We start from the raw sequence: 11369 nt of genomic DNA on the forward strand, positions 1-11369 counted from the left end.
GAAATCATGACCAAATAAACTATAATTGAAATGTTAAGACTTACAACATATATACAACTGTAATTTATTGGGAGAATAGAAATATATAACTCCCCACTTTCATAACTAAAATTTATCAATATATCAAACAAAGCTGCAATTCTGTGGTCTTTACACATGTGTTTTGTTTATTTCTAGTTCATTGTTTTAAAATGATAGAATTTTGAAGTTGGTCATGTCAAAAACTGTAAAATTCAACTGTGCAATTTTTGTCTTAGAATTTTCAAGCTTCTAAACTAACATAAGTCATCTGAAATTAGGGATTATTTCTTTCCTCTCAGTCTATTTATGATAGAGCTCCCTTTCTTCCTTAAGTGGATTGTAAGTTTCTAAACAGCCATCTGTTTAGGGTATGCGAGGCCCTTAGACATTGTGATTTGCAAGGCCCACATTTCATGATTACTGAACATATATGACCAAAATATTCAGAAAGAAAACTGGCTATCAAATTCCTAAAAATGTATTTCCATACATTTTAAAAAATACATCTTTTTAAAACACTTATTGAAAAATAGATGCATTGTTAATTCTTAGGGGTAGGCTTCTAAGGCCAGTATCAGTCGTAGCCAAATTGGTTCATTGAATTTCCTGGTGTTTGGTCATGTTATTTTGAAGTTCTTCAGTGATTCTCCAACTAGCCACTACACACAGAATCCGTGTAGGGTACTTTATTTGTTTCTACTCTTCTGTACACTAAAGTCCTCTATTAGATCAAAATAATCTAGAGAGCTTGTTACATTATCTTCTATAGATAATATAGCTAGTGATCTTTCATGGGACTTGGTAGAACTGATAGAGCTTGGTAGAGCTGTAACTGATATAGTCAGGAATATGCAAAGTGCTACATACACATTAGAGTAAATCCCACATAAGCTATTGTTAATGATGAATTTCAAGGTGCATTTCATATTGATGTTAAGGGGAGGGGGAGAATCCTGCTAATCATACTCAATTCTTCATACATCTCCACGTCAGTAATATCACTCAAAGGTAAGTATAATCTTGAGGTCTTTTTAATGTTACAAAAACTCTTCCCCTGTAATGGTTTCAAGTTTTGATATATTATATGAAACTCCAAAATCACCATCATACTTTTTAAGAGCCTCAAAAGGTTTTTCACATGAATTATATGAAAACAATAACATTAATGAATCCTGATTAATTCCTTATACTCATTGGTATGTTCATCCTCACTTTCATAATAAAATATTTTTTCTTAACTTGAATTGCAGTTTTCTGAATCTTCTATATTTTCTGCCAGATCATTGGCTGTCAAAAGTGGTGACTCAAAACCCATTGATCTGTATTCACCAGGCCATTTCAGAAATCCTTCTAAGTGTATAACAGTGCTATCCAAATGCATATGATCACTTTGCCGTGACTTACTTATAGCATTGATTTTTAATAAGATCTCATACCATATAAATAAAGATACTAAGAAATCATATTCACTGCAAAGTTTAGGATCATCTTTACAACTTGCAGATAGTTCTTGTAAACCATCACAGACCTCTTCAAGCTGAAAGTGAAAAACTTTCACACTTTGTATGCAGCACTCCCATCTAGTTTCTGAAAGTGGTTTTAGGGTAATATTTACCTTTTCTTTTAATACATGCCATCTGTTAGAAGATGCTGAAAATAGAATTATTTTAGACACAGACTAGAACCATAGTGATGACAATACCAAATAACAACACCCATTGTCTAGCAGCAACAGCCCAGTTGGCTGAAGGCACAAATGCAGAATTACTAATTTTCATTTTTCAAAAGCATTTTATAAATAAAGTTTGAATAGAAAACTTCCACAAAACAACCAGACTTTTAGAAATTGTTGAATTAGTTTAATAATAATGCAAACAAAACAGTTATTAACATTATTTATAAATATGCAATTCTCTAATAAGTAAGCGTGAGGCACCAGTGGCATAAGGTCTTAACCAGTAGCTTAGCCCTAAATCTGCACCTGTTTCTAAACTTTAAGTTTTACCTTTTCTTGTCTCCAAATAATCTAACTACATCAAGGTTTTATAACTTTTGATAGGCAACGTAAAAGTAATAGATTAATTTTATTGGTGTCCATGCTTGTTCTGTTATTTCATTGAAGTGATTACTTTGGCATTTCCTGTTCTCTTTACAAAACTCTGTTTTTAACTTGAAGCTATGGAGTGTTATGTGGACTTTACCTTGTCACAATCTCATAGATTAACCAGAGTTTTTGAAATAGTACATAATACGTAAAAGGAATAAAGAGTAACTTTTATAAGTAAGATATAGTAAAATAATTATTATCTACTTACATACTTTTATGTATAACATATATTACTGCAAAATGTCTTTCAACAAAGTGGCCTAGCATGTGAAACCTAGCTTTCAGGTCAACAGTTGCTGGAATATTGCATAATGACATAGAATGCAACTATGAGACAAAGAGGTTTTGAGTTCATAATAAAATGTAAATTCACCAAAAAGCATTTACTGTTTATTGTGCTTTAGTTTTGAAGTGTGTGTTTTTTTAGGGATAGTTTTATTTAGGAGTTACTAACTCTTATACATGTAAAAGTAGCTTATATAATGCATCATGCTGGAAAGAGTTAAGTCAGAAGTTAATTTAAACACCCGAGCAGAAACAAAAATCAATTCTGTAAGACTTTTAAACAAATTTGTTTTTTGTTTTTTTAATATAGTATAGTCACTGCATAATATTGCTATTATAAAGTTTTCACAAATATATGTTTTGCCTCTCTTTTCTTGTTTTAAGATCAAAATATTTTGTTTTTGGTGTTTTGTAAAAACTTTGTGTTCATTAGAAAAATGTTAACTTGAAAGCAGATAAAATGGTCAGCTTTTACAAGACTATACATGTAGTAAATTATAAGCATTGTCTCTTTACATCTCTATTCCAGGCAACGAGGAACTGTCCGTGTGTATGATTTCTCAGCTGATCAACAAACAAAGGGTGTTCCATCTATTTGTTTATCATCATACAATGAACCTACTGGTTACAATTATAACATCCGTTTAGCCGTACCCTATGATGAAATTCGTGGATTTTGTTCATAAAAATGATAAATTAAATCTTCACTTTTTATTCTGATGTGTAAGCCTTGTACATTATTTACAGATTCACGTCATTTCTAGAAACACAATGTAATGGTGGGTATACTTTTGTACTTTCACTATATCGTTTTTAATAGGGTTGTTGATACACAGAGTTATTCATCAGTCACACCCGTGTGGTAGTACATGAAAGTGGTGAACTGTAACATCATTAATGTATATATTTCCCACTTACTACAAAAATTATAATAAAATCTAAGTTTTGTGGTTAGTGGGCAACATACTTTTCAAGTACTTCTGTGGTAATCCCATTTTATGTTGGGCAACATACTTTTCAAGTACTTTTGTGCTAATCCTATTTTATGTATTTTCAACAAACAGGATTGAACCTGTAAGCTCTCAGACCTTTTATAACAACTCAAACTACCAGTTTAATTTTTTCCCCTCAATTTACAGTTGAACCCAACACATCCTATATGCCAAGTGAGTAGTGCTCCACTGACTGAGCTAAAGTGTTAATCCACTATTAATTGCTCATAAATAACTTTTTTAATATCTTAAAAAGGCCACATTCTTCCCCTCTCATAAACAAGTCTCATCATCAGACCTCACGTCACAGTCATGGGATGGACCCAGGTTGAGCAACAGCTGTTCTGGAGTAATTTCAGTTTCATTTATTATTTGTGTCAGAGTCAAACCCAAGACCTCTTGCCCACCAGATAAGTACTCTACAAACTGAGCTACAGGGCTAACCCCAGAGTGTTTGCTAATCAGGCACGTTTTGATAACTCGTACTACCCTTTTGAATATTCCTGTATTTTGCATTGTTGAATAAAAACAGATGAATTATACTCAACTAATGTTGCTTTTTATGGAATAGTTTACTAAGTTTTTGTTTGAAAGTCCGTATAGTGATGTTAATGTTTCTGTAACTCAACATGTTTATAGAAATGTACTGCTGTTTGTAACATGAAATGATTTACTTCATGATACTTGTGTAAATATTCCTAAGAATTTTTACATTTTTGTAATGAACATTCTGAAACTGTAAAATTCTGATAAAGAAAAAAGAATGCATTTTATTTTTCTCTTTATTTTGTTGAAACTACTCAATTTTTCTTTCTGCGAGTGTAAAATAAAATAGGCCTAAAGAGTCTTTCTTTCTGCACAAAATTAAAATGATGTGTTACACACACTTAGAGTCGATTTTTATCATTATCACATAAAATAGCTATAAAAAAATCCTTTTAACATGTCTAAATTGAAGTTTTTACACCAATTAATAAAAGTAGTATCTAATGATCAGTTCATTTTTACACATTATGTTCAGTAAGTTATAGCTACGTCAGGAACAAATGATAGGTAAAAGTTTATTTTTAAAAAGCTACATCAAATATTCTGTGTTAATTATATTTTATTTATCTAAGCCATTTCTTAAAAGTACATTTTTTTATCCCAATTATTTTATTGTTTTTGGATCCCTCTGTATATACCATATCATAAAAATTGTACAGTTTCCAATATGTTTTCACACTACCAGTTTTGGTTTAATGAAGCTAAGTGCACATAAAGTTATTTTTTCTAAAGAACTTCAGATTTAAAGCATTGTTAATCAACTTATATAAATGGTTGAGTACATTATATTAAAATGATTTTGAATATATAAGTCAGCAAAATACGTGAAACCCAAGTCAGCGTTCCAAAGAGGAATAGCATATACCAAATCAACATTTTGACATTTTTTAATATTTTCATAAATAGAGTGATGGCACAGAAAATTGATGGAAAGAGTATCTAACAGCCCTTTCCAACACAAAATATTCATAAAGATGTGTTTAGATTGAGGATTTAGAATTTACAAGATGATATCTCTTAATGGCATTGGAAAATAAAGAATGTGGATCAATATGGGTAACCAGGACCTTCCAATAGGAGACCAGCAACAAGTTATACCCCAGCCATGGTAAGTAAAGAGCAGCATTTTGTAAGAGGTGAGAATCCATTAACTCAAATGTCAGTTGCAAAAGCTGTCTCCATAGCCCAAGTAACACTATGTAACATAATCTAGATAGACCTCTATTTGAATACAAAGCCAAAAGAGTATGAGTTCACCAATGTAAGACTTCTAGACAACAGTATGCAACATAATCAATAAGGATATTCATCTGATGACAGGGCCAACAAGGTATGAGTTAATCAAAAAAAGGTTTCTAGTCATGCATCCCATATAACCATTGCATACCTTAAGCAGCTGAAGAATGAAACAAATGTTCATACTATTCCATACAAAGATGTACTGGTCAAGTCACTGGATGCATTGACTTTATATTTATATGTGGATCAGATTGTTAAACCATCATTCTTCTACATGATATGGATTGTGGAAAGCAAGCAGGTAGGAGTAGTATACATTTGACATGACAGCCTTACAGTGGAGCAGCTTGCATTGGAAATGATGCTGCTGGGATATTGTCAAGATGCACGGTCGTCAGAGGGGTCATGACTGGACGTGACAACATGGACTGTAATGACGTGGTGAGGCTTGAAAAACGTTTTAATATAACGTATTCTCAGTCTGTCACTACCACAACAATTCCACCCTTGTGAATAGTAGAAGTTAAAAATTAGCATACATCATCCTGTACAGTTTTTTATTAGGTCGTCAAGAAATTAATGTCGCGGTTTGGAACACTTTCATTACCTCCCCTCCCCAAAACTGTATAATGGTTAACCGAACCGCCTAAACTCACGTTAGTGTAGCTTATATAATGTGCAAAGTTTAGTATACTCTAATCCCTTGTAGTGATGGCACATGACGAGACACACATTCGGCATGTAATGCTGTTTGAATACAAGAAGTGACTTTAGCCTTAAAAACTTTGATGGCAGGGACCGACATGTTGGAATTGATATTGATGCTCTGAAGACGTTTGTTGAGCCTGATCCAAGGCAACACACTCGTGAAATGACCATGAAATTGCATGACTCTCATGAAATAATACGTAAACATCTAAGGAATATGGGAAACTCCATAAAGAAGGTATTTGGGATCCTTACGAGAACTCTCCGATGATCATCATTTCCAATGTGTGAACGTTGCTTCGTCTCTTCTGGCACGTGAACTATTTTTGGACAGAATTGTCACCGGTGATGAAAAATGGATTCTCTATGCGAATATTAAACGCCAGAAACAATGGCTCCATCCTAGACAAAAACCACTTCCGACTCCATCCGCAGAAAATGATGCTTTGCATTTGGTGGAAAATCAAAGGAGTAATTCATTTCGAACTCCTCAATCCACAGCGAACTGTCAATGCAGAGATGTATAGTCAGCAACTGAAACTTTTAAATCAAGCCCTTCATCAAAAACGTCCTTCAATCGGAAAGGTGTTATTCTCCATGACAATGCACGTCCACATGTGGCACGTTTGACGCAACACAAGATTATGGCGTTGGTTGAGAAGTTCTTCCCCACCCACCATATTCTCCAGATATGGCACCATCAGATTACCATATTTTTCGTTCGCTGCAACACCATCTTAATAGGAAAACGTATGCGAATATGGAAGGTGTTAAAGAGGACATCGACATGTTTTTTCTTTAATCAGGGCATTAACAACCTAATTGTAAGATGGAAAAGCATCATCGATAGAATGAAGCCTATTTCATTTAATAAATGTTTTGTTTTGATATGTATAAGTTGTTATGGTTTTTTCATCTAAAAAAAAAGCGACATTAATTTCTTGACGACTTAAATTTAGAACTCATTACAAATAGTTCATGTATTTCATTATACCCGAAGTATTTAGATAAAATCATGTAAAGATTGAATTACTTCAAAAATACCTGCCAATATCAAACAGTGCTTTAATTTAGAGCTTTGGGTAAGAAAAAAAGTTAAACAGCATTGTACAAGTGTACTTGATAACTATAATTTAGAGGGTTCCTGTTGAAATTAATTTCAAGTAAAAATAAGCTTGTATATTAAGATCTAGTAGCTTCTGATAGTAATTTTTTTACCTTCAGTATAAACTGTGTTAAAGTATTTATACTGAATATTTGGAGAGAAGATAAGACTACTCAGTGCTGAAAATGTTCAGTTTTTACGTTGGAGGTTAATTTAAGATAATAATAATAATAAAGCGTTATTAAAAGTCCAAGAAAAAACATTCAGTTTTCTAAGCTATGACATGGTTTCGTGTACGTAGCAATTAGCTAGGCCTTTTGCTTCAAAGATTAATGTTATTTTTCAGCAACTAAAAAACGACGATAATTTCAGAATTTTAAATAATAAATATGTTTGAATTTTTTATTATTTCATATAAGGAACTTAATAACAAACGAAAAGTAAGAAGCAGAATTTTCGAAAAACACAACAGCTTCCCGGACGACACGCATTTACTGTCTTGTGTTATTTCTTGCATTGCGTGATACACGCAATTGAACTATGCTAATCGCGTTCATATGCATTTTATATACGTTAGTAATTAGCTGATTGCACCTACTATTTACAGTAATCATTGCTAAGGGACACGTTTTAAAGACTAATTTTATTGGCTGTCTCGTATCTGTACGCAGGAGTAGAAAGGCCTTTACACGTATTTCTTAAATAGTTTATGGAAGAAAAAAAAATTAAAACTGAGAAAGGTGATTCGTGTTTTGAAACCTCGTTTGTAATAAGCTTATAAGCAAATAAACAATAGGTTGAATATATTTCATATAGCTAGTTCAACACTGATGAAAATCAACTTTGGTAAACGTACGAAAGCTGTACAATTTGGGCCGGCAGAGGCTTAGTTATTAGCGTGCTCGGAATCGAAGGCTTGATGGTTTGCAACTCTTCGTCGCACTTTGGGGCCGTGGGTACGCCACAATAGTTACGATCAAATCCCACTATTCGGTCAGACAATAGCTGGTGGGTGCTGTTCAATATTTCTCATCTCTAACTTAGAGACAACTACACAGCCCATTGTGTAGCTTTGTGCTTAACTTCAAACAGACTTGTGATAAATAATTTCATACAGTGGAAGAACGAGTTTATTGTAGAACCGGTTGTTTTAGTATATTCTTGCGCAGTATACAATTTTAAGTTGCTTTCACTAGATCGTTATTATTACCTAAGCTTAGGTTTATTTTATTTATTTTGTATGCTGTTTTAACCTTTAATTTCAAACACACTAGTTTTTAAATTGAAATATTGATATTCTTGTTCGTTATATTTTCTACACGTGATTGCATCGCAGAAAATTTTATTCACACCATTCGTCAAGTGGGACAGCGATAAATTTACGAATTTACAACGCTAAAAACAGGGGTTCGATTCCGCAATGTAGCTTTGCTAAAAGAAAACAAACCTATTTATCGAAATGTTTTAAACATTTAAATTATTGTTTTATTTCTTTTTTATTATGATATTTACATTCATAACAATAATAATTTTTTTCTTTAATGAAATTTTTTATTTGTTGTTAAGAGCATAGCTACACAATGGGCTATATGCGTTGAGCCCACCGCGAATATTGAAACCCGAATTTTAGCGTTATAACCTCAGACTTACCGTTGGGCCACCAGGGAAAAAGTTCCACAATGGGCTATCAGCGCTCTGGTCATCGCGGAGACTCGAACACGGAATGTTAAAGTTGTGTAAGTGCGTAAACTTGCCCCTGGCCCATCGGGAGAGTAATTAAAGTTTGTTTTTTTATTGTTTTTTTATGTTGTTGTTGTTTTTATGAAACACTGGCTCAGTAATTATAACGTTCACCGTGTCGTTATAACATCGTACATGTAACATACATTCCACCACTAGCACAAGTCTTGTCTTGTTTTTCCGGTTTGACTTTTCCATGGTTATGATGAGGTGTGGAATTCCTTAAAACCGGTATGACTCAGTGAAAAGTGGTGAATCGAATGGGGTCTAGATTTATTATTAGTATTTCAGGCACATTTGTGATGTATAAGCAATTAGCCAGTGAACGAAAAGTGAACATTTCGTAAGCAGTAAAGAATAAAACTTGTATTATAATAATAATGGTATAGTAGAACTCGGAAGACTAAAACTGGTGTAACTGTATCAACGATGTTTGTAGATGTAGAATTATACACAGACTTTTCTCTACGTTAAAATACTGTTACGTATCTGCTTGTTTGTTAATTTCCGGTATAAATTCTTTCCGAGGAACTTCAGTGATACAAGTCCTTCCTTAACTAAAACTAGTTTATTCTTTCTCGATACAACTTTGTAATACACAGAATTTCCCAAGTCACTTTAAACCTAACTACTTTTATAAACACAGGCTATAAATCACAGTGTTTGTTTGTTTGTGGGCTATCTGTGCTCTGCCCACCACAGGTATCGAAACCCGGATTCTAGCGTTGTAAGTCCGCAGACATACCGCTGTGCCACTGGGGGAAAATCACAGTGATTCCTTTACACGCTTTACTTACGGTGCCTACTGTTTGCTTTACTCAATTATCTCTCTCTATATCTATCTATCTATGCAATTCTATCCTCGCTTTATTTGCCGGGTTTATATACTAAAAAAAAAGGCGCCTGTAACAAACTAGAGTTGCCAGGAAAATTAATGATCCTTCGAGAATCTCATCACGTGTTACCAGGGTCACGTGACTTCCGCTGTCGTAACAATACTTTTATTTGCGAGCTTTCGGCCCTCTTATTGGAGCCTTCATCGGACAACAATGCAACGAAAGTTCAACAAAATAAATACACACACTTCTACTGGTCCATTTAAAGTAGTCTTAAGATTGATGTAAGCTAGCCCATAGGATAAGTAGTAGTACTTCGTAATAAATGAATATAACATGCAATGAAAGCTAACAATTCTACGTTTGTCTGTCATATTCAGTGGAAAAAGTAAGTAAAGCGAAAAGTGGCCTCGCCGATTTTATGTGATGTTCGCAAGCTCGGTATATTGATGTTTCGCGTGCATAAAGTGAAATAATATAAACTTTTACAGGGTTCTCAATGCAAACAAAAAGGCCAAGAAAATGTTAAGATGTGTGATAATGTTCTAGAATGCTAATTAGACCCGCATTCCAAATATTAAAACAATTGTATTGCAAAAGATACATATTTGTTGTTAAGCGCAAAGCTACAGGATAGGATATCTGTACTCTGCCAACCACGGGTATCGAAAACCGGTTTCTACTGTTGTAAGTCCGCAGACATACCGCTGTGTCATCGGGGGGCTGCAAAGGATACATTTATTAAATTTATTCTTTAGTAATAACAGAGTTAAAAAAAATTGACATTTAGTATGTCGAGTTAAAGTTTCATTGTCTCACTTGTGACGGTTGAAAACAAATGATTTAAATATTCGTTGGTAAAAGAGTAGCCCAAGAGTTGGCTGTGGGTGGTGATGACTAGCTGCCTTCTCTCTAGTCTTACACTGCTAAATTAGGGACGGCCATTCGTGTAGTTTTGCGCGAAATTCAAAAAACAAACAAACAAACATCCAATGTACCAGAAGGCTTGAAAGTCATTTTGTTTAGTACCGTATTTTGAGGGAGCATAATTAATGCGTTGTTGTTGTATAGGTTTTTCATTAATATGTCCAAGATCTGAAAAAACAGACGTATTTTTCCTTGTTGAAAAATGCTTGTCTAAAGACATTTTTGCACTGCACTGAGACAAGCATAACTCGTAGTGAAATGGACGTGAAAATCGTTGTCATAAAAACATGGGTTGAAGCGTCACTTAGTTGTTATGTTATTTTGTCTCGTGCGCCCCCAGTGGCACAGCGGTATGTCTGCGGACTTACAACGCTAGAATCCGGGTTTCGATACCCGTGATGGGCAGATCACAGATAGCCTATTGTGTAGCTTTGTGCTTAATTACAAACAAAGAACAAACAACAACTGTCTCGTGCATGTCTCTAGCAGGACGTATTTCTGTACAAGGTGTCATTTCATTTACCAACACCTTGGCCTAGCAAAAAATATATTTGCCTCTCGTTACTGACGTATTAAAAAAAAGCCGACCCTTTGGTGTTTTCACGCTATTTGTAAAAGTATGTGTGTTTGTAGGGCAGAATCCTATACTATAATAAACAGTTTCTGTCTTCCTGTCACGTTCCTTTTTTTGGTAATACCCAACAATATACATTGTCGCTTAGCAACAAAAATATTAGAATATTGTTTTTAGGCCAACAATGTTGTTTATATTGAACGCGTAATTACATAGAATATAAAGTAATGGTGGAAGACTTGCCAAATTAAAATAATGTTGCGTCAGTGAGGTCACGTGACTAGTATCA

At 33.9% G+C, this 11369-nt stretch overlaps 1 protein-coding gene across 1 annotated transcript in view; it reads left to right on the top strand.

Moving 5' to 3' along the window:
- LOC106464504 (F-box/WD repeat-containing protein 8-like) overlaps window positions 1–3952 on the top strand; it is a 32920-nt gene extending 28968 nt beyond the window's left edge. Inside the window, exon 11 of the mRNA XM_013924649.2 lies at window positions 2943–3952. Within this exon, the coding sequence (XP_013780103.1) occupies window positions 2943–3099 (157 nt within the window). The 3' untranslated portion in view covers window positions 3100–3952. The remainder of the gene's footprint in view (window positions 1–2942) is intronic.
- Window positions 3953–11369: the final 7417 nt, after the last annotated feature.

The sequence above is a fragment of the Limulus polyphemus genome, unplaced genomic scaffold (assembly GCF_000517525.1).
Source record: "Limulus polyphemus unplaced genomic scaffold, Limulus_polyphemus-2.1.2 Scaffold1670, whole genome shotgun sequence".
NCBI classification, from domain to species: Eukaryota; Metazoa; Arthropoda; class Merostomata; order Xiphosura; family Limulidae; genus Limulus; species Limulus polyphemus.